This window comes from Calypte anna, chromosome 2 (assembly GCF_003957555.1).
Source record: "Calypte anna isolate BGI_N300 chromosome 2, bCalAnn1_v1.p, whole genome shotgun sequence".
Lineage (NCBI taxonomy): Eukaryota > Metazoa > Chordata > Aves > Apodiformes > Trochilidae > Calypte > Calypte anna.
The window spans coordinates 38,373,116-38,397,606 of record NC_044245.1 but is presented as its reverse complement, the minus strand read 5'-3'; the positions used below and the strand labels follow the sequence as shown (position 1 = coordinate 38,397,606).

The window sequence follows — 24,491 nt, the reverse complement described above, 5'->3', positions numbered from 1 at the left end:
TAAAGGCCACATAAATATGCTTTTTGTGCAGAGCAGACAGTAAATTATGTATTTAATTACATATTTCGCCCTGAAAAACAGAAACAGTTGGCTCTCTGCTATTTTTGTTAACATTAATCAGAGGAAACTTCAGATTCTGGCATAAATTTGCCTATCGTATAAAAGGTAATATTTAAAATACATAATGCCTTACTACACAAACACGAGCTGCCATATGTGAGGCACTGCTAAGCATGGTTTCTATTAAGCCAATACACAGTAACTGGCTTCTTTCCAAGCAACATGGAAGTGTTTAAAAAACCCTGTTTAATCCAATTCCACAGCTTTGAAACAAAAATAAATTAAAGTGCTGCAAGAACTGTTAAAATGAAAAATTAAAGGCATGTAAATAAGTGAAAAAAAAAAAATTGTCAGAGAAAATGAAAACAAAGATTATTTCAAGTAGATCTCTTAATTGTAATTAGCAACATTTGGCATGTGTTATGATATGATTCAAAGCTGCAGCCAATTAGATACCCCAAAAAGCTTGTAACAAAGCTGCAAATGTGTAACTACAGCATGAATAAGTTTTATTGCACACCAAGAAAACAGTACCCAGATCGATTTCATAGATTGTTTCTTAAATGCTGTAAAGCATGCTCTGTTACTAGTTCTCGACTTGTTACTTTTAAACTGCAGCTTTTTTGCCAGGAGATTCTGGAAAACATTTGCATTAAAATCAGACTATTAATTGTAAATCTGTATACATTCCATATACACAAGGAATAAAAGATAATTACAGCACTGCCTCAAGACTGTCCTGCTTGTGTAAACACAAACCAAAGCCAGCAACAACAACAAGCCAAACAAAAAAAAACCCCAAAAACCCCAAACCCCAAAAGAATAGAGTAAGTTAACAGCTGTTAACAAGCTGTAGAATTGTGGTATTGGAACTGAGAAAGATTGATTTTTTTAAATGGATTTTTAAGGAGAAAGGAAAAGACTAATTTTTCTTTGGAATGAATAAGTAGTACACAGTGACATCTAGAAAATAATATGAATTTATGTCAGATGCTTTTTTAAAGTTTTCTTAATAAGGAAATAGTTTTTAAATATTACATAAAAGATCAGGATTTTGATTCTGACCAAATGTGGGTGCGCTGAAGACAACAGCATTAGGCACTTCTGAGATTGTACCATTTAAGAAAACAAATACTTCATTATCAGCAATGCTGTCAGTCCCAACCAACAAAGGACCTTCCATTTCCCCCAGTTATTCAATAATGAGTAATTTACTAATGGGTAACAAGTTGCTAATAAAAGCACGTTTCTTACATGATTATCGTGAAATGGCAGTGCCTGCTTGTTCACCACAATAGTAACCACTACACACACTTGCAAATATCAAATTTCTGTGGAGAAATTGATCCTTAATATAGTTATATGCAAGATATTACTCTACATACAGAAAAAATATAGGAAACAACACACAGACTGAAATAGCTGAATTTAAACTTACACACTTTTATATTTCTTTGCAAAATCTCCTAACAATGATGCAAAGTCTCAGCCAACATGGTTTTGTTTCCCTTGCTGGCAGCCAATTTAACACACTTATTTCAGGGTTTGGTGGGGGGAGAGGTTTCTATGGTGTTTTGAGTGCTCATTGGGGAGATTACAAAAACATGCATACATAATATCTATTTTATATTGTAAACCAAATTCAGGCTCATAGGGGAAAAAACCAAACAACTTTGTTTAGCTATGTAGGAGCGGGCAAAAGAAATGTCTAAGGAAGTTAGTTTGAAAAATTCTGGAGCAAAAAGCATTGGGGAATGCCCATGTATTTCATAGGAGACTGACTTACAAAGACCAGCTGCAACTGAATATGAAACCACTGGAAGAAAATTTCTCTGTTCAGAATTCCCCACACTAAAACCACAGAAGTGTTTCTTTCTATTCTTGATAAAATCCCCCACTCCACCTTCCCCAGACTTGGAATACAAACTAGAACTTTACAAATCTTGTATACTAAGCACATTGCAAATATCAAGGATCCCTTCCATGCCCATCACAGGCTCCTAGAAAGGGTACCTTCACTGCCCTTTCCTGCTTCAAGGAATGTGCAATCCTCAGGACTCCTTCTTACACCCTAAATTTCCACTAATTTCTCTGCTTCAACTGCCCCATGGGATGCACTCTGGCATCCCCCTAACTTTCCAGACCCATATTCACACAGTACTCGCTGAAGTACTCCTACTCTTCTCTAATACTGGTTTTTATTTTGCTCCTGGGAGAGAAGCTGTCATCATCCAAAAACTGGGAGAACTGGCAGAAACCATGTGGAGGTATTAGTGAATGTTGTCAGCCAGTTCTTACTTCAGCAGCAGCAAGTGAAGTTGCTGGGCCTCCCAAGGAACCAGGGGCAGGGGCCTTTTGCTGCCTTTCTTCCCCTCTACTCCTGTGTCTTCATGCAAGTTTCTAAGGTTTCTAGCCACCAATGCCTGCAACACATCTTGAAGCTTTTGACTGCTGCATGAATCAAAGTCATTCCCAGATCACGAGCAGTAATAGAATCAAGTAAATATTCTGAATTCAGATGATTCAATGAGAATAATAATAATAATAAATAACAAAACGAACAAAACTTCACTGCTCTCTGGTACTTTTTCATCTCAAACATGAATTTGCAAAGATATCAGACCACTCAAGAAATATCAGCTACATTTTAGATGGCCTTCCAAGTACACCTGATACATGGGTCGCTCACAGAAACATCTGCGTTATTTTTTTAAAAACAGATGCTTTGTGAACAGTATGGCATTGAAAGGTCTAGAGTAACTTTAACTGTGAAAATATAAACTGATATTTTAAAGAGATGTTTTAGTGCAATTACATACTTCAGGCCATAAAGCACAAGTGACATTTTTCTTCACTGTCCTCAAAGAAAACAGTTAAAGGAATTAAAAAATTACATATCTTTTAATTCATAACTAATTCATAACTAACTAATTTTATAACTAACCTGGAACTTTCCATCTGAAGTAATTCAAGGTACCAAGGTAATGAATTTAATAAAACCCACCGGTTATAAAAACAGGCAAGATAACTTGTGATAAAGTATAGTATAGTTGCTATTATAATGCCAGCACAACTGTTAACTTGCATGCTTTGGGGACACATTTCTTGCTGCTTTTGGAGCAGAAAGGGTATCAAAATTAAATAACAAAGCAGTTGCATTGAACATTCAATACATTTTATATTTATTCTTATCCTGAAATGAACGATACATCACAGACTTAAAAACAACAGGCACCTGCACACTAATATCAACTGCTTCTACACATTTTTTAATTAATTTTAGATGTTTGTTGTAAACTGTTTAGAGACCTAGCCACTCAAAGTTACATACAATTTTCTGTATCACATTTTCTCTAGAAGATTAGAAAAAAATAGCAACAGGTCAAAATAAGCCTATACAGGCAGAAGGTAAACTCCATGGGTAATGTATTGTGATGGGAAGAGAGCCCAGATTCATACCAAAGAGGCTGGATATGTTTGTGAAGAAAAATATTGTATGAAAGCATTTCTTACTCTGGTTTTTATCCTGCTACACATCAGGACCACATGCATCACAGTCATGTGCCTATGGCAACAAACTGATGCATCCCTAACTTGAACCACCAAAATTACTAATCTCAGATCCTCTTACATCAAAATAGAAGCTGCCAGATCTTTGGAAATTTTTCCCACTTGAATTTTGTGCCTAGGCCCTCCTATGGTGAAATCCCTAGGAGAAGAAACAGGATTTAAGCCTTTCTTTAGCCAGGAGAGCCACTCTGCTCCCACACTCCTTCTAGGACAACTATAAGTATGATCACCTTTGGGCTTCTAGAGTTTTAAGAAAAAATCAGCAAATAAAGACACACTGTTCTGTGCCTAAGCTGGCTTAAAAGTTTGTTCTTTGGTTACAGAGCAAGGAAGCCCCTCACTGAGGTAGCCTGTGTGTTCTGTACAAGAGTAAAAAGAATTCACTTGACACCTAAAGGAAGTGAAGTAGACACTGGACAGCACCTAAGAGGATGCAGTGTTTCTGAGTAAGTGCTTAATGCTGCCAAAACCACTATATAAACTCCCCGTGCAAGCTAAAGGAGACTAAGCAAAGGAGGAAGAAATTAGAGTTGAGCAAATTGCATTAAAAACAGAAGCCTTCCAGCACCTAAGAGCAATCATTTTTGCATTTTGTGTTTGAAGACAGCACTACTCTGCTTTCTCCAAATATTTTCACATTTATTAAGATATGTTAAGGAAACATTTATAACCACGATTATTCAGACACGCACCCCAAGTCAAACTGATGCTGTGAGCATATGATCTAAAAAACCATAAGGCAGCCCAGAGTTCCTTGAGCAAGAGGGAAGAAGGAAGGAGACTCGAGAAGGCCAGGGCAGCACAAAAGGTACTTGTTGTACCTGCTGCTCTAGGTGTCCCTACACCTCTATCTCTCTGCATCGTAGAACAAGGCTGACAACCTTCTCCCTCCCAGACTTCCCATGAAATTGTGCCATCTCCTTAGCTTTAATGCAGCACTAGGATAGAATTTAAACATACAAAATAACTTAAGTTGATGGAAGTCACATAATCCTTCACAGTTTTGAAGATCATAGCCCCACCATTACAGAAAACTGAGCTGGAGCAATATTGAACAGGAACATTGGACTTCAAACAGACATTAACAGCTCAAGAGACACCCCTGAGGCAGGTAACCTCTCTCCCAAAGGCAAGCTGCATAATTTGTCTTTCTACCCTGCTTTCCTCTACATCCCCCCATCCAAAAAAAAGTCTTGGTGTGATTAGTTTTCATAAGCAAAATACTAGAATCAGATATGCCAGTTGCTTCTCAAGTTTGCAGAAAGTATGGGAAGAAAAGAATTAATGTGGTGATTCCCAACTAACAGAAGAGAGATAAGGCAGGATTTCAATTGATTGTTTTGGAACAGGAACCAGTCAATTTGCTTACTAAGCTGCAAAGCACTTTAAAGGTTACTTCTAGGATTCAAATATCACCCATACTGCTACATGGAAAAAAGAAATTAAGTATGCAGCACATAAAAAGGATTGCAGTAGATACACAGAAAGAAGAATGGTGATAAATATGCTAGAGAACATTAAAAGAAAACACAAAGAGGAAGACAGGTAACAACAGTGACTTAGTAGGTAAATTTTGCTCCAAGGGGTGTCCACAGAGATCTACTGTTCACTTTGTGCTGGCTCTCCTTGTTTCCAGCTACTAAATTCACATTGAAAGAAGCTAAAAATACATTAAACACTTTCCAAATATTATTTTCCTATATAAGCAATTGGTCTAAGTTGCCACAGAAATGTTGTTCTCTTGCCAGTGAGAGGGGAAACAGTATACAATGCTGACAATACAAGTTGTATTCTATGGAATCTATTATCTTGGACAAGACACAGTCGAAAATATAGGAAAGTTTGAAAAGGCATTATTTTAAATACAAGAGTTCCTGACTGTTCTCCTCTTCCAGCAAGGCAATATATGAAAAAGGTACTTAAAGGTAAGGTTTTTACAACCCATGAGAAAATGTATACTCTGCACTACTCAGAGGTACAACATCTGCAACATTTCTAGCAATCAAGCTTTGTATTTCAATGAGAAGGGGAAAAAAGGGTAGAGCAGCAAATGTCTACAATTTAGATTTACTGTCTCCTGACAAACTGCACAAAAGCTGCAGATTTAAAATACAACTGTACCTGCTTAGCATTCAGGACTCTCCTTCACAGTAAATTCAGCTCTATACAAAAGTAAAGGAGAGCAAGGGAGGGGGAGGGAAGATGGGACACAACGCACACCAAAAGCCATACAGTTCTTTCTGTTAAATGTGACGCATAACATGGGAAGGGGTTTTTTATGACATGCCTTCCTCCTCCAAAAATAGCAATGATTACACTGATGAACTCCCACACACCCTCCAGCTTGACTTTTTTACATGTAGAACATAATACATTCCCAGTTCTGAAGAATTATCCAGAGTCTGGGGAGTCAAGAGGACTCTTTCCATTGCCCAAAACCTAAACTACAGAATATGAATTACAACAATACCTAGGAAGGTAGGTAGCTCTGATTTCTAATAAAATTAAATCTTTTAAAGCTAAACATGACAGATTTTTTTAGGTACTCAGAAATACACAGCTTTCCATAGTTTTGGAAAGATGCTGCAAGTTGCAGCAGTGATAATCTGCCAATTATGAGGCACATGTGTGAGGAAGATTTTTTTTTTCTCTCCCAGACAAACAAGATTATACAGCCTATTATTTTCATGAGGATGAGGTGGGGGGGAAGCATTAAGATTGCAGCTGCTGCAGAAGTGAAAGCTGCAACTCCCTTGGAGCTTGTATTGACTGTGTAGCCTAGCATGATGTTAAAGGTTGCTACTGTACCACAGATACTGTTCCATTTTGGGTTTCTCCTGAATGAGTCAAACCTGAAGCTCTGGCCTGCTGTAGTTAATGGGAAGTCTTGCAACACATCATGTAATATTCCATCCAAGTTCCAGTTCAGCTCAGTATCCTGCCTATTCGAACTCCCTAAATGATCAGTTAAGAGTACTCTTGAATAATACAGCTTTTCTTCAAGTCCTCTGTGATGTTGAGGTTTGAGTTTTATCACATTCCTATTGCCCAGCCATGATTTATTTTACATATAAAAGAGGACATATAGTGAAGGTAAGCAGAATCATTACCATTTCAAGTAGTCTAGATCTCTAGGAACATCTCTATGAAATATGCTTTTATAACAGAAAATCTGAAACCTCTTGTAATGATTATATAAATTTCACTGAATCCAAGGAAGGGCATATCAATACTTCAGGGTAAGATATTCTGTGCTATAGCTTAGCTTTCTTTATTATGCTGCAGGATCATGTCTGGCGGATGTATTTATTTTGCAATGCTTAACTATTATAGAAAATAGATGAAGTTCAAATCAAAATACTGTTTAGACTATGTCAACAGAGCATAAAACTAAATGAAGTGATTCTGCATTGACTATAAAAACATATTTGATAATAGTAAAGTTACTAATGGTTATCTATCAAGATCACAACAGGAAATAATTCCACATCTTAAGAGCTATGTTAAAGCACCAAACACAAAGTTAGACATAATTTCTTTATTTTGCAAAACAGCATAAAACAGTGCAGTTTATTGCTATATTATAATTTATGCAAATTATAAAAATAAACAAAAAACATGAAATCTTCAGATCAATTTGTTTTCTAAACTGCAAGTCACCAAACAGCTTTCTGCTAAGATAGTGAATGCTCACTTTACACTTGCTAGCAACAGAAAATCAAATAACAGCATGTTGTATACTGAAACAACTGCTTTGCTACAGAGGGAAGGATTCAGAAAACTAGAACAAACAACACTGCTGTAAAAACTATAAGCTTTTAGCCTCAGTTCAAAGACTGCTGCATTTTTCTACAACAGACTGAAGTTTTATATTCATCTCAGCAAATCAATCCACTAATAGGCATCAGTCATCAACACCTAAGTAAAGATCTGCCATTTGAAACAGCTTTGATGTGATTGAAGACTCTCACACAGTCGTAAGTATGACAGAAAAGCTTAGCTATTAAAATGTTTTATCTAGCAAAGAACCGTTCATCCTAATTGACTGAAACACTCTGAATGCTATTATTGCAGGGCTACTTCACTACACAGCCACTTGACTTACATCTTGAGATCCAGTACAACCACATCAAATCTTGTTAGAATATTTTCTCACACATACTTTTGTCAAGAGACCAAAACAATAAAGCCGACTGTCATTTTTACTACCAGTTGCTTAGTTAATTCGATACTGAAACGTACTGGGATTCATTACAAAAGCTGCATGCAACCAGCCATTTCTATCAATCTCTCTTTTTACTGCACTGATAGAATGAATCCTACTAACCACATCATTGGAAATGGGTTGGCTGGACTGGGTGGAAGCTGTTCCCCAGGACTGAGCCCGACCTCTCACCATGAGAGGTGAGGTGGCAGGGGTTCCTCTGAGCAGGGCTGCACAGTCCTGGCCCAGCTCCAATGCTGACCACACATCAAGCTGACAGATAAGAAGCTCCAGACAGCCATCTGAAAACCACAGTACACCAGGCCACCAAACAGCCAGGGTTTCTAGGACTACCTCATTACTCATTTCAAAGCCAATTTTAAAACATACCACAAGTTAACATACCTGACAGAAAATACCCCACTAAAACACATGCAACAAATTTGTTATTAGAAAGGCTGTGCAATGACATAGTCTGTTTCAAGATGCTTCCACTGAATATAGTAAGTGATCACCAGAAACACCATCAGAAGTTTCATAACAGCTTGCACCTATAACACTTTTCCTTCTCTATTATATTCACAGTGTGTTAACAATTTGCAAGGAAAAGGAATCAAAACATTCCAACAATCACCACCAAGATTACATTCTTAAAGAATCAAACACAAAGCTATTGATTTAATATTTAATACCTCAAACAGAAGCTGATACGATTTTTAGCCTGTATCTATTAACACATCATAGACTTCATCAGTTTTTACCATTAATTTTGTTAGTGGAAAGTATGTCATACCAATTCCTTGTATGTAGGCTAACATTACCTACCAACTTTTATTCCAAAAAATTGCCATGTAATGAGACCAAAGGAATAGCTAAAATTTACTCCAGTCCCCTATGCAATTTCCATAATTACATACATTCCACTCACATATTCTAAATTAATAAAATCCAGGTGAACTTACCTACAGTTTGGAGGAGGATCTAATGTAATTTCTGCAAGTTCTTTCTGAATTCTTAAGAGAAAAGAAAAAGATTATCAGGACTTTTTTTGCAATGTATTTATTTCAATTATACCAACATTTCTACAGCAATCAGTAATAATAAGATACAATTCTTACAATTTCTGATGGAAAGCTGATGCTGTAAAGTTTCATAAAACTGCTCAAGAAAAGCTGAATTAAAAACCAAATCTTTTTTCTTTTTTAAAACAAGACTCTAACCTGGGGCAAGTTATGCCAGAAGCAGCCACCCAGAAAAACCTACTTTTTCTAAAGGTCAGGGTTCTCAGATCCTTTGCTCACACAAGTAAGTGTCTCTTCTGCACTCCTCAATTTCCCCTCTGCCTGTATGCCTTGTAGCTCTTGCTCTCCAGAATATTTAACTTCTTAATAGATCTCATGCTGACAGGATGGAAAAAAAAACCAAAACCAACAAATACTCCCCTCTCCCCCCCCCCAAAAAAAAAACCCAAAAAAACCTAGAGACAAATCTACCAAAAAAAAAAAACCAACTTCAGAGGTATGGAGTTTTTCACTCTCTGAGAAAGAGCTCACCCCAGACATCTCCATAACTTCCCCCCTCCGTAGAAGTGTTCAAGGCCAGGTTGGATGGGGCCTTGAGCAACCTGCTCTAGTGAAAGATATCTCTACATTGGGGTTGGAACTAGATGATCTTCAAGGTCGCTTCCAATCCAAGCCATTCTATGATTCCTCCTAGGTACTGGAGTGCTGCTACCAGGTCCCCCAGAAGACTGTCTCAAAGGGAAGTGCTCCATGTCCCCAGCCAGGCTGGGAACCTGGCCCTGCTCCCATGTCACAGAATCACAGAATTGGCTGGGTTGGAAGGGACCTCAGAGATCATCGAGTCCAACCCTTTTACCACCGTTGCGGTTGCTAGACTATGGCACTGAGTGCCACATCCAGTCTCTTTTTAAATATCTCCAGGGACGGAGAATCCACTACTTCCCTGGGCAGCCCATTCCAATGCCGGATCACTCTCTGCGTAAAGAAATTCTTTCTAATATCTAACCTAAATTTCCCCTGGCACAACTTAAGCCCATGCCCTCTTGTCTTGTTGAAAGTCATCTGGCAAAAGAGACCAACCCCCACCTGGCTACACCCTCCTTTCAGGTAGTTGTAGAGAGTGATGAGGTCTCCCCTGAGCCTCCTCTTCTCCAGGCTGAACAGCCCCAGCTCCCTCAGCCTCTCCTCATAGGGTCTGTGCTCAAGTCCCTTCACCAGCCTGGTTGCCCTCCTTTGGACCTGCTCCAGGACCTCGATATCCTTCCTGAACTGAGGGGCCTTTTGTACGAGGAGGCCCAAAACTGAGTGCTCATTATTCCAGATGCAGTCTAATGAGAGCTGTGTAAAGGGAGATAAATCACTTCCCTTTACCTACTGACTCTGCTCCTGCTAATACACCCCTGGAGGAAGTGAGCCTTCTTTGCTGCCTCACTTCGAGCCTGCTGTCTGCCAGGGCTCCCATGTCCTGCTCCCCAGCCTGTAATCCTTACCAGGGATAAGGATATCTAAGGCTTTCCCACACACATGGTGTTACATTTGTCCTCCTTGAATTTCACAAGTTCCCTATCAGCCCTCGCCTGCAACTTAGTCGAGGTCCCTCTGAGCAGCAGTCCTGTTCCTGTGTATACCAACTGCTCCCTAGTTTGCTGTCATCTACAAACTCAAAAGTGCACTCTGCCAGATCCTCCAGGTCACAGAGGGAAAGCACAAAGCCAGGCAGGTCAAGCCCAGGTCCTAGCAGTACTGGACCTATTACAGGCATCCTGCTGGAGGTCTTCCTCCAGGCAAAATAGCTTCATGTTTCAGGATTTCTGGATATTCACAGGCTGACACTCCCATGCCAAGTCCTTGAATTCCTGATCTCTCCCATATCTGGCAGTGCAGGCTCTTTTCCATTATACCCTCATCTGCATGAAAGCCAGAATATCCTCTGCAGTGAAATGAGGCAACCAGGTGCTACTAGTTGCCAGGTAGTGGGCATGAGCTCCTTTTATTGGCCCCCTAATCCTGCTCATGTGCAGTTGGGGCCTACCTTAATCAGGCACAGGTGGGCTTAACACAAGCTCATGCCCACTGCCTGGCAATTAGTGGCACCTGGCTGCCTCATTTCACTACAATCCTCCTCTGAAGACATTTAAACGCAGGGAATTGAAGCTTACAGAGTCCCCAGAGGAGCTCACAGGAGTTTACAGTTCCCAAAGAACTGCCAGAGTATGATGCCACAAGCAGGACTGAGATGGCCACTTTCACTGTAAGCTACACCCAGTGCTTTTTTGTAGGCTACTTCAGTGCAAAAACATGAGCATTTAGGAGGAAGGAAAAGGAAAACAATTTCAAGTACCCTCAGTGTAGTTTTCTTCCCTTCTCCTTCACAGGATTTCATGTACAGAAGCAGACTGCTATTCCTGTTATTCCTTACATTAACAAAGAAAAGCTGCACCATAATGCCCCTCAAATTCCTGAGACAGTGTTCAAGCCACAACACAATAACTAAGGACTGAGCTGAAGTACACACGTCTTGCTAAAAATTACTGTCACCCACTGCACATACAAATAGAGGCAAAGAAAATGGGTTTATCCAAATATTTATATTGGCATATATCTAACATTAAAAATAGCACTTTAATTCTCTGTTGACACGTTAAATCCAAACACAACCTTACATGCTAAGGAGTCTCACAGCCATTATCAAAATTTTCCTTATGCCACTATGAGTTGAATTTATGGATATGATTGAATAAATGAGCCAAAGGCAGTAGAGGAACTGGCATAAACCAGGAACTCCAATCCTCTATTATTCACATCCTGAAATAATTAGGACATACGTGGGCAAGATTTGTAGGTAGAAGTAATAATCATTCATTAGACCATCCAGTATCATTGAGAAGACAAAAACACTCGTGTCAGATGCTCAGCTTTTCTTCTAGCCTCTACACACCTTAACCCTACATACACACACACTAGTTACTCCTGCTGAGAGGGAAAAATTTGATGTTTGCTTGCTTTTTCCACCCACTGAAATATTTACGTCTCACCAGTAAAAATAATTCCTTTCTTGCAAAAATACAGGCACGTGCTGCTTAATCAGTATTTGCAGAAAATCACTGTAGTAACACTGAAAATCCACCTTTTTTTTTTAATGGAAAATCTGGTTGGTGAAGTTTAAGCACATCAAACCTGTTGCTTTAAAAAAGTTGCTTCCTTAAAAAAATCCTAACAGTTCACACCTTTTAGAAAGGAGGTATTACAAGTGTGGGAGATACTTAAAATATTTATTTTGTATATGAAAAAAAATTACTATGTTTTTGAAATTTATATTATCACAAATTCAAGGAGTGGAAAACCAAAGTAGCATGGACTCTTCAACTTCATCCTTTATGGGTGATTTCACTTTTTCTGCCCTTTGGGAAGTTAAAGAATGGTGGCATTGAATTCTAGAGTCATGGATTATTCCTCTGCCTTATATATAGTAGTAACAGCAGCTAATATTTCATAGCATAACAATGAGTATGAAACACAACAAGAACAGAGTGAGTGCAGCTGAAGTCCTAGATTAAGTCCTTGTATTCTTCCTCCAAAATTCTAAGCCATGTCCCTTCTGTTCTGAAAAAAAAAAAAAAAGAAAAAAAAAAAGAAAAAAAAGAAGAAAAAAAAAAAAAAAGCTTTCCTTTTCTCCCTCTGTTCCAGTTCAACCAAAAATTTTTAACTTCTAATGCCAAGAGCACTGAAGTGGTCCCTTTTCAAGCTTTTTCTGTAACTGAGCAAAGAAGAAAAGAAGAACAAAATACCTTTCTGCTTCAAGCAATAAAAATTGATTAGATGACACTTTATATTTATGATCAAAAATCCTAATTGCTTTTGCAAGCGTATTAGATAGAGACATTTCATTCATTATTATTTTTATACAAGCAAGATACAACACAACACATTAATACAATACTGTCCCTCAACTGCTCCTCAGCAAGCTGTCCATGTTTATTCTCCTACTTCGTGGCATCCCAAACTAAAATTAATATATACACCTTACACCTCTTTTGTTGCAACCTTAATTTACCTTGCCTTCATGCTGAGAGCATATTCATAAACAGTTTCTGTAGAGCAGCTGACACACAATAGCTTGTTCACATGTCACAGCATTCAAAGTTACAATTAAATCATCAGACAACAACATCCCAGAGAGCCTTGCACTGATAGAGACCTCCAAAGTGCAAGCTGGCCTTTGTTATTCCACTGCTCTGGCACTTGTTTCATATCTCCATTGAGTTGCCCTCTGAATCTGGCATAGGAGAGGATGTGCCTCATTTCCTCCGCTGACCACAGTGGGTTACTGTGAGAATATACAGCCTGGAGCAACAAAACATTCTTTGCAGGGTCCTTTCTGGCATCTCTTTCTCTGGATTGTCTGCCTCACTACAGTTATGTTTAACTACATCAGAGAGGGAAAAGAACTCTATATTACTATCATAATATATATCCGGTTTATATTTAAACTAATGAGATAGTGGTTTACTATATACTGGAAAGGGGGGGGGGTGACTGCAGGGGGAAAGCCCTTGCTAAGGCTAAGATCTGATACTCTGATATCAGATCTGATACTCTTTGTTGGGTCTTAAAGAAGTAACTTGACCCCCTCTCTCCCTCTCATATATATCTATAAATACATACATAGTAAAATGGAAAGGGAAAATATTTCTGTAACAGAGAAGAGCAAACATAGTTGCCTTCCAGTAACAGAGCAAAAGTCAGTCTACTCTAAAATTCAGAAGCGTGACAGTATATGGTCAATTTCAAATTTATTAAGTCTTACAGAAACAGATTACACTGTTGTAAGCCTAGGGGAACTGTGTGTTTTTTCCTTTACTTAGCAGTTAAATTCTCTAAACCTAAGAGAGACTTTAACACAGAGGTTTTCCCAATATGATTAATAAGTAAGAAGCAAAACAAGAGACTATATGACAATGAGTTATTTTTACCACGTCTATTTTACTAAAATATATGCCTCTTTACCCATAAAAGACAGGGTGAACTAATAATCCATACTGAAGAATATGCTATTTAGAAAATACTAAGATATGTAACACTGGTATGTATTTCAATTTTAGATAAAGTGTGACTGAGCATGAAACTGATCTAAAGATGCTTAGATATACGCTGGAGGAAAAGAAATATTCTTGCCTCCATACTGGATGCACAAGGATGCTTCTTATGAAAAAACCCACTCCATATTCTGCTGTCATATTCAACATGCTAAGTATCATTCCCAGCTCCCTTGAAAATAGTGTTGAGATAAACTTAAAAAAAGAGAGAGCTTTTTAATTTTGCTGAATTTCAAACAGATTTTATCCTCTATTTTCTACTCCTTAAGATTGTAACTTCATTCACTAAAGAAAAAAACTTCAGCTGACGTTTTAAGCTCACAGATCTTTGTAGGCACAGATATTTATAAAAAATCCTCAGGACTGGACACAAAGGTTGACAGATTTTCAAATATCAGCTTCAGGAGCCAAGCAAAACAATACATTTATTTGTTGAGCTACTATGTCAGCCAAGAACGGTTACACTTCTCTCCATCCAAAGGTCATGCTCAGATTTGCTACTTAAGAGGTAACAAGATGCCTGCTGTTTTCAAGGACAGCAATTCAATTCTGTGTCTGAACTGTAATTGTGATATGCAGCGAGTTTCTCAATCTTGACATGTTAGGTAAGAAAGGTTGCTATTTAAGGTGATGCCCTCTGGGTGAGGAAAATTGAAGGGCCGGTACGCTGCATGACATATGCTGTAAGCTATTACACCTGTATAGCAGCTACTCCTAGGAGCAGTAACAGGGAAGGGCTGCCTGTGATGGCATTCTGCTTTCTTGCTGCCAGATAGAACTAACAGAAGGAACTCCAGACCTTAAAAACAAAAATCTTACTTAAATACGAATTCAAGTGGTTTCATATAGGTTCCATAATCACATCGCTTGGGAAAGCAGTAAGCTGTAAGAGCAGTGTACTGATATGTAAGACATGGTAGCAATTCACAGGCACAACACTGCTAAATCTTTATTTGTATAAATAAATAATAATGCTACTGAAAAATCTTTAAATCCAGCTGACTAAATAAACATACAAATAAAAAGCAGGAGTATTCCAAATACAGATGCACAAATCTTCATTCTAGCCCAAGGTATACAGTAGTTATCATAATGTAATCCAAAAATACCATTACTACAGTTCCTACATGAAAAAACTTTCCGAGTGAGAAAATGTGACTTCCAGACTAGGGTGAGAATCAAGTCTGTAGTCTGTGACTTCAGCTCCAGTGCTACATTAACCTGATGGTGAATGTTCTCTGCTCTAAATGAGAATTAAAGAATCTTGACCAAAGGCTCAACCGCAGCATGTTCTGTTTCTTGGGAATTTTACTGATTTTAGCAGAGTTGTCTCCTTCAGCTCTAGCGGAGTTATTAGAGGAAATTGCACAGTGAAACACAGATTATTGTGACTTTAGAGTAATGCCATACAAGCCTACATAACTCAAAAGCTAGAAGAGGAAAGACATTTCTCTGCATATATTCTTTTTTTTTTTTTCACTAAGACAGCTAAATTACTTCAATTTATTACCATTTTTATAAGAATCCTTTTTTAACCTGGTCAAGAACAACACTCCCATTGAAGGATAATAGCCTTATTCCTGCATTATTTTTCATTTCTAATGAACAAAAATAACAATATTACTATGCAGATATTTTATATGGACAGTTTCTGCAATACTTAACACCTACTGAGTGAACTCTGCCATTTTTCCTTCCTTTATGTTACCACTCTCCTTTTTATCTCCCCCCTCTTTTTTATCCTCTGTACCCTCTGCTTTAATTTCTGATTTTCCTATCTTGAGGCATTACTGGTTTTAATTTAAATGCAAAGAAACACAAGCTGTATTATGGAAACCTGGCCAGATTAAGAATGTTTCTAGATATGTAATCCCAATTCTAACACAGTGACAAACCCAATACTAAATAACAAACAAACAACAAAACAAAGAAAACCTAAGAACTACAATACTATAAAAAAACTAATAAAAACCATGTTGCTGTGATCCTCCCATAAAGTGCTGTGACAACCAGCATGCCTAAAACATTTTTTTCAAAAGTACTATTTACTGTACACGTATCTACAAGAACTCTTACAAAAAGCATCTCAGCTTGTAAAATGCATAATCAAAGGCTTTCCTTCAATACTAGAACTTAACGTGAAGCTGGCTTTAGAGTCTAACTAGCAAACGTACTGATATCAGCAACTGGGATAATTAGTTTCAGCAAAACCATAGGCAGATATGATTAAACTTTAAAAGATTTAAGTAATTTTATCACTTTGAAATGCATGATGATAAAAGCTCTAAGCTTTGAAGATACAAAGCTAAGATTAACAGACCAATTTCTGACATATCGTTATTAATTTTTTAATAGGATGGTGTCCACAGGCCCTTGTCAGAACTGTGACATCATCACATTAGGCATTCTACAATATTCAGAATACACAGACTCTTTTCTAAAGATGTTAAAAACAGTTTTTTATGACCTTAAAAGTCATGACTAGCCCAATATTCCTAATATTTAAAAAAACAACAATAGGAGGAAGCAGACAAAAGAGAAGGCCAGAAACCATAACAGCTGTGAGGATTAACTACACGAATAACATCATGGTTTGAAGTGAAAGCTATTTTGTTTTGTTTTGTTTTGTTTTTCCTTTTAGTCATAAAAGGAAACATGGGAAGGCTTTGCTGGCTGTCTTGTACGTGATATGACTTGGTAATCTCCTAATAGTGTCATAGTAGGAATGGGTCTTCAGAAGGCATCTCACCAGGAAAGAATTAAAATCAAAAGGGTGGCCAGCAGTAAAGAAGGAGTCTACTGAAGAAAAGCATCCCAATAGCTTTCCAGAAAGGCAGAAGAAACAGCAAGTTAGAAAAGTCTGCAAATGGTTAGGGGCCAAGACAGACTAAGCCAAAACAGAGACTTGAATCCTAAAGAGAGGTATATAGGTTTATATACTGGTATTTGGAAACTCCTACTACATGCATATGGTACAAATTGTGGCAATAGGGCTTGATGCTTCTCCTTTACCACAGTACCACAGCAGTACAATGCCAATGGTTTCTTTTTTGTATTTTACATGGCCTTGAATTAGCAAGGAAACAGGATCTAGAAATTCTGCATCTGAACAGTCTGAAAAACCAGTCTCTTGGCAGATTATTTTAAAAGTGTTTTTTTAGCTTCAATCACTATAATCTCATTTGAATTCTGTTGCCTAGACTAACTCCCCTTCGTCCACTAATAGAACAACACTAAGCTGTAAATACCTTCTGTCTGGCCCAAGCAAGACAACCATTATCTGGAGGTTGACACAATAGCATAGAACAATTTAAACAGCTATTCTACAAACCCACCTTTCCTCTCAAGCAGTAAAGAGAAGGAAAAGAAATGGGTATTAAAGCAGACCACAGTTTAAAATAATGAAACCAACATGCATTTGTTGTTCACTCAAATCTTTCTGACCTGACCATTTGGGAAAAGGAAACGCAGTACTTCACAGCAATAGGTATTACAGTAGCCCTAACATGCTGAGTTACTGAACTGTCTGAAATGTTTATGGTTAATTAACTGTAAGTTACACTGACAAGTTTCAACATCAGTCATATACACATACAGAAATATATTTTATAAGGCTACAAAACTGTCTGAGTTTTACTAGCAATAAAAAAATGTCAGCTTTTATCATGCAAGCTACTATTAAAACCATGTGAAAGAGCCAATCTGTCAAAGAAAGGAAAAAAGTATACAGGTCTCATTATTGTGACCAGTCTCAAAAGGCTATTACACTGACATAGTAGTGTTATAATAAAAGAATAAGATAATTTATATACCACATCAGTACATACATCTGATGGTCAGCTGAAAAAAGATAAAGGAAAATAAACAGCCAGAGGCAACACCGTACCTTTTAGCACTAGTTGACAGTTTCGCAGCTGTTTTGCTTGATATTTTGCCCTCTTTTTTCTTGGGTTGAACCTGCTCCCTTTCTTGTTCCTGCTGAACACCTTCACGCTGATCTCCATCAGAGCTGCCACCACTAGTGCTTGGACTATCATCAACTCTTTGCCCCTCTGTAGACATGGCAGATGCTGCACTGAACAAAACCCAAAAAACCAGAAGTTAGCTTTTTCAGAAGAAACTGTCCAATAGTATTTCTTACATGCCTTACAGGAAATAATCCAAAAGATTTATGTCTTTATCTTAATACATAATTCTTGTATTACAGTACTTCAGTAATCTCAGTAGTGAAGGGGTTTGCCATAAGAGCCTCAACTATAATTCAGGAGTTGGTATTTTTAAAACCCATACCAAATACATAATAAACCCTTACAGACATGAAAAGCATAGCTTACAGCAGTTAAGATGGAATCATAATTCCGCAAGTGTAATACCATTCACTCTGAATGATATTTTTCAACTGCTTGGCAATATCACAAGCTGGCTACCTCGTCGCAATGCAACCGGTTCAAATCCAGCAGAGTTTGTTAAAAACTGAGAGCTGTTACTGTCTTAAGACTGTTACCCCGTATGAAACAAATCTGTGGGCTCGTTCCAAGTCTATAATGTGGGTTTCCACATTACAAAATCCACATCCTGGCACGCTTGATGGAAACATTCACAGATCTAAAAGGCAGTAACACAGGACTGTTTGTATATTTACTGTACAACTGTACACTTCTAGAGTGGCAAGCATGCTGGTAGAGGATATAAGAAGTTTTTCCTGACAAACATGAGGCAACACCAGCAACAAGAAATCTCAGTATATTTCAGAAGTCAATAGTTTATTTGCACACTTCTGATACTAGTTAGTTATTTTCATTTCTTCCTTTGTTTTCAATAGCATACTATGCCAACAGATGAGGAATTACAAGACTGTTACAGCTGTCATGACTTCTCAAACTGTTCTAACGAAGGGCAGATGTCCAGGAAAAACTTTTACTGAATTAGCATTTGTGGTGGCACTGTTAGAGAATGGTACAAAAAAGAAAACAACCAACAAAACAAACCCCACACTCAGGTTTTTCTTTTAACTCCAAACCTGTAGTTTATATGAGTATTTTTTTATATTCTCCTTTAGACAGCTTAAAAGAACCACCTGAGGGTGGTGCAAAGCACATGGGCCTAAACGTTACTTGCTTACACCCACAGGATCCCCATGTATCTGGGTGGTGTTCTGATTGAATCTGTCTGGATCAAGAATTTGCTCTTTCATACAAAGAATTTTAATTTGCTGCAAACTTCGACTTGCTTTTCCTCTTACCTATGTACAGACACTATCACAATTAAGAACAAAACTATTCACCTTGGCTATTACATGTTTTAATACCCTCTCAAGGGAGAGTAATGAGATTGCAGGCTCAGATTCAACCACGCTCATTCAGTGGATTAAACAAAGTTCATCTCCCTGCACGTATTTATGGAAAGAGACAGCAAAGGAAAAATAAAGTATCACCAGTGCCAACAGGGTTATGTTGAAAAGCACACTTTTTAAAAATGCCAGAAGTGTTCTAGCATTTGCTGCACTTAAGAAGAAAATAAATTTACTCCTATTCTGCAAAATCCTTACCAAGAACTAATTCTTTCAAACAGAGCACACCATGGGGTGGAAGAGCTTATCTTTTCAGGCACTACTGACACAATCAAAATAACTTCAGGAGGAATTAGATCTTTTAGGTCTATGAAGCTATTCTGAAAAGGAAATCTAGAAGTATGTCATCCCTTCAAAATGTGTAGATGCTAGAAGAAATCGCAAGTAATAGCAAGTGATGGATATGAGACTAGGTTTCCCTTGATAAGCTTAAGTTACGTTTTGGATTTCATTATGGGAAAACGTATTTTATAAATATATTTTCACAAAAATACAGCACCTAGGCTGCTCAATAAAGTAACTGAAATAATGCATAGTTTGCATTCTAAAATTAAAATACAAAAATTGTTCATTCTTAGAGAACAATTTCCCTACAGTACAGCTACTGCATTATATTTAACATAATGCATATATTTAGAGAGGTTAATGCTTAGCTATTTACACCCTGTCAGATTTTAAGATAATGCAACAGAAGATTTAGAGGAAATTAAACACAAAAGAATCCTATTCTGAGAAGTCAAAATATGTACTTAATAACTATAATGCAATTTTGATATGAAATACCTGTTTTCTTTGCTTCTGTTGAGAGCCAAAATACAATCTCATTGGTTTTTATAAAACTTTTGATGCCTTTCATTTCCTCAAGATTTTAGTTCTGATTTGTGCTTAATACATCTCAATTTTAAAGAGAAAAATTCTCTTCACAATGCACACAGGTTTTAACACTGCAGGCCAATTTATTTAATATTTAATAAAGCCTATGTGCATAAGACATCTGCTGTGAATAATCTTGGCAAATTTATTTTCCAAAAACAACTGTATTCACTTCATAAGTTCAGGTTACTATCCAGCAGACAAACACTGTAACAGTAGCCCAGAGCATATAATTACTGTAACATATAATGCCAGCACTTACAACAGGAAAATGTTTAAATCTGTCATTTGATGGCTGGCTAGTTTCTTGGGGTTTTTTGTTTTTTTTTGGGGTTTTTTTTTTTTGTTTTGTTGTGGGTTTTTTTTTGGGGGGGGGGGGGTAGGGTGTGTGTGTTCTGTTTTGTTTTTTGTTTTGTTTTGTTTCAGTTTGGTTGGTTGGTTTTTTGTTGGCATTTGGGTTTTTTCCTGTTCCGTTCCCCCTTCTTACATCCAGACTGTTCTTTCCATATCCTATCCTCATTAGGAATTTTGCATAGCTAAAAGGATGTTCAGTGCCATAGCAAAAGTGTGTTTTAAAGGGCCTGAAGTCAGACACTTAACCGTAAAAGACAAATACATGAAAAAGAAAATGGAAAAATATATACATATAAAAAAATCAACTGAGTGGGTGACACTGAGAAAAACATTTCACTGCCACAAACACAGACAAACACAACCTCCCTGCTGTTGTGCTGAGAAAACTGGGCAGAGAAAGGAAGGAGTGAAAGAGACTTAAAAGTCTCTCCCTTAACGTGAGATGATTCAGCAGAGACACAGATTATAAGTGTAAGTACAACTATCAATTTTAAGTGGAGAGTGTCCAAAAGATCCTGCTTCTGTCATATTTATCAGATGGCATTTCCCCCTCCCTCCTCAAAAGGGGGGAAAAAAACCCCAAAGGAACAAACAAGCAAGAAACCAAAACACCAAACCACATAACAAAAACACCAACCACCACCTCAAAAAAAAAAAAAAAAAAAAAAAAAAAAAAAAAAAATCCAGCAGTCAGGGGCAGAGAGATCCTGCCAATATGCAGCTGGGTCCCAAGGGCGGCAGAGCTAGTGATGATGTCTTTCTAAAGCGGTCTTAATTTCCTATGAACCAAGAGCAACGGAGTATTTCTGCAAGGTCCATGAAGAGCAGCAATAGCAGCAGCCGCCTTACTTCATCTTCATTAAAAAACCGTAAAGGGCAAAAGGACCACAACACCACAGGAGGGGAGGCAGAAAGAGCCCGGGCAGGGTCTGCCTCTGAGAGAGGGGCAGCGAGAGGGACGGGACGGCAGCCTCGGGCTCCCACGGCCCCACCGCCGCGGGTGGGCACACGGGCGCCTTGCCGGTCTCCCCCCGCCCCTCGGGAGACTCCAGCGTGCGGAATCGGGCCGTAAAGGACGGACGGGGGGAGGGAAGAGGGGCACCCCCCAAAACGCCAAACGTAACCCCCTCCCAGCCGGGCAGGCGGTGGCCGGGCCGGGGTACGAAAAGACAGCCGGAGAGAAGAGGAGGAGACTGCGAGAGGAAGACGTCGGGGGCACATGAGGGAAGGGAGGGGGCTGGGCTGCTGGGCTCCCCGGGGCGCTGGGGGGGGAGAGAAGCGGGGGAGGGGGCGATTAGTGCCCCTCCCGAATGGCTCCAGCCCGGGGCGCCCACCGCTGCGACGGGAGGGGATGGTGTACCCCGGGAAGCTTGAACCGGGATGAGGGGCTCCCGGGGAGGGAGGGGGGGAAGGGGATACCCCGGCGCCGGAACGAGTCAGGGATGCAGGGAGGGACCACGCGATCGGTGGGGCAAGGGACCGGGGGCGGAGGGGGCAGCAAGGGTGGCGGGGAGGGGCAGGAGTGGGAGAGGGATGGCCGCTTCTCCCGCATGCAGCGGGACAAGCGGGACAAATGGACACGGAAGAGTTGTTGAAGGGGTGTGGGGGTGCTGAGGAGCAATGGAGGCTGGAGAGATGGCCGGAGGATGGATGGAGTCGGGGGGAGCAGTGGCTGAGATGCCGAGGTGGCGGGGGGCGGCCGGGACTGTTGCTAAGAAAGGGCACGGATGGGGATGACAAGGAGGGGGTGGGGGTGGGGGTGTACCAGGCAGCGCCGGGGGGATGCAGAGGGGGGGAGGGGAGATGGAGGATAAAGGTAGAGGGTCGCAGTTAAACGGGGGCGGGCGGGGACGGGACTGCCAAGATAAAAGGATGGGGAAGAAGGTGGGGGGGGTGAGACCCTGGCGGGTGGGAGGGGGGGGGAGGAAGAAGAAGCAGATGGGGACCTGAGCCGAAGCAGAGGTGTACCTCGGGAGGGACGGGGCGGGCGAGGGGGGGGGGACGACGACACGACGTTGCTACCTGCAGGCGAGCTCAGGTCTCGGTCTCTCTCTCTCTCTCGCTAGTGCCGGGCACAGGCTGCGGGACAATCCGGCGCGGTCGCCCCGCGTCTCCGGCCAGGCGGGGGGGGGGGGGGGGGGGCTGGAAAGGGGCTTCAGCCGCTCACTGAGTCATGAGCCCGCTCCCCCACTCTCCTCGCCCTCTTCTTTCCTTCCCCCTCTCCCCTGAACACCAGCGGCGGCCGCTGCTGCTCCTCCTGTTCCTCCTCCTCCTCCTCCTGCCGCTGCTGCTGCTTCTCCCTCCGCCGCCGCCGCTCCTGCCCCCGCTGCCCGAAGAGAAGTGAAGCCGCTGCCGCGCGCGCGCGCGCGCCGCCGCCTCCGCGCGCACCCCCCCCCTCCCTTCCCTTCCCTCCCCTCGCCTGGCCAGCGCCGCGCGCGCCCCCGACAGCCAATTATCCCCGGCGCTCGCTCGCGCTCCGCCGAGGGAGGGGCGGGGCGGGCGGGAGCGCGCGCGCGCGCTTTCGGCGAGGGGGCGGATGGGGGGGAAGGGGGCGCGCAGAGATGAGGGCGCGGACGCGCGCCCGCGGGGGCCCTTGGAGGCTGCGCGCCGCCGAGCCAGGGAGGGGGGGAGGGGGAAGAGCCTTCACCGGGAGCGCGCGTTAAAGGGAAGCACGGAGGGGAGGTGGGGGGGGGGGAAAGGGGGCGGGGGGGGGGCGGGGTCAGCGGGGCCGAGTAGGAAGGAGTGAGGAGATGGGGGTACTGGGGAACCCCCGCTGGGGGCCGGGGGGTGCGGGGCGGCGGGGATGGAGGTTGGGGTCCCCGTCGCTTTTCCGTCCCGCAATCAGGGTACTGCCTCGCCCTCTCCCCTTCTCTTCCCCCCGCGAGAAAGTGCGGGGGGCGGCCGGGCAGGCCGGAACGGGGCAGGGAGGCGGTGGCAGAGGCGTGCGGGGGCCGGTATCAACTTTCTTTGCTCTTCTTCGTCTTTTTTGTCGTCCTTTGTTCCCTCCGCCGGTCTCCCCTTCCTCCGCTCCCCGCACCCCTTCCCTTAGGCCCGCAGCCCCGCACCTGCCCACCGCCTTTTGTCTCTGCGAAGCCACCGCGTCTGCCCGCTCGACGGAGCAGCCGGAGACGCGCCAGTAACCTCCCCACCACCATCATCACCACCACCTCCCCCTCTTCCCGGGGGAGCCAAGGGTCCGGGCGGGGAGGGACGTGTTACCTGGCACCGGGTGGTGCGAGGCCAGACAGTGCCTTCGCCGGGGCGGGGAGAGGCCCGAGGCCGGCGCTTTGTGGTCACACTGGGGTGGTTTATGGTGTGGTAGTTTCGACCACAAGAGTCCTTCGTGGCATCGGCACGGCTTGGTGGCACGAAACCCCCCGGCCGCTGAGAGCGTGGGGTGAGGGAGGGCATCCCAGATGGAGATAGGCGGTGTAGGCTAATGGCAGTCGGGTAAATGAGCCTCGCCTCCCACGCAAGGAGGCATTACCACCGTGGCAGGCATCGCGGTGAGGAATGGGAGAGGCCATGGTGCAGCCACAGCTTAAATGTCATACATTTGTTATGAATAATGTTAACCTGGAACCGAGGAGACCTCTAACTGAACTGTCTGTCAGGTAACCGGCGGTGTTGGCCTAACAGATATGTGTGTCCCTTTGCTGACCCTGCTGCTTTAATCTTTACATAATGTGCAGTTTATGCTTAGATGTGTTATGTAAACTTTTTTTTCACCTCAAAACCTTTCTTCTCACAGGGAAATATACCAGCCAGGGGTGAAAGGGTAATGGCAAGTCAAAATATTTTCCCCCTTTTAACAACTGAAGAGAATTAAATAAAATGTGTTCTCACCACTCCACATGTACAAGGAAAAGTTTCTTTCAGCTTGAACTGTGAAGTATTGTACTTTTTCTGACTCATGGTTGGTTACGGTGTAGGTGGAGTCCGTGCTACCAAACATACAGAAT

The 24,491-nt window shown here is 41.3% G+C and overlaps 1 protein-coding gene across 3 annotated transcripts in view; it reads right to left on the bottom strand.

Annotated features, from left to right (window-relative positions):
• The window catches only part of LOC103538041 (ubiquitin-conjugating enzyme E2 E2), a 217,764-nt gene extending 193,828 nt beyond the window's left edge, over positions 1-23,936 (bottom strand). Inside the window, exons 1-3 of one of the 3 annotated variants that reach the window (XM_030445064.1) lie at positions 23,749-23,936; positions 17,839-18,027; positions 8,797-8,847 (exon numbers count right to left, since the gene is read on the bottom strand). In XM_030445064.1, the coding sequence (XP_030300924.1) occupies positions 8,797-8,847; positions 17,839-18,014 (227 nt within the window). In that variant the 5' untranslated portion in view covers positions 18,015-18,027; positions 23,749-23,936. Of the gene's footprint in view, positions 1-8,796; positions 8,848-17,838; positions 18,028-22,551; positions 22,849-23,748 lie in introns of those variants that run through there. The other 2 variants (XM_030445063.1, XM_030445065.1) reach the window with 2 other exon arrangements.
• Between the last annotated feature and the right edge of the window lie 555 nt (positions 23,937-24,491).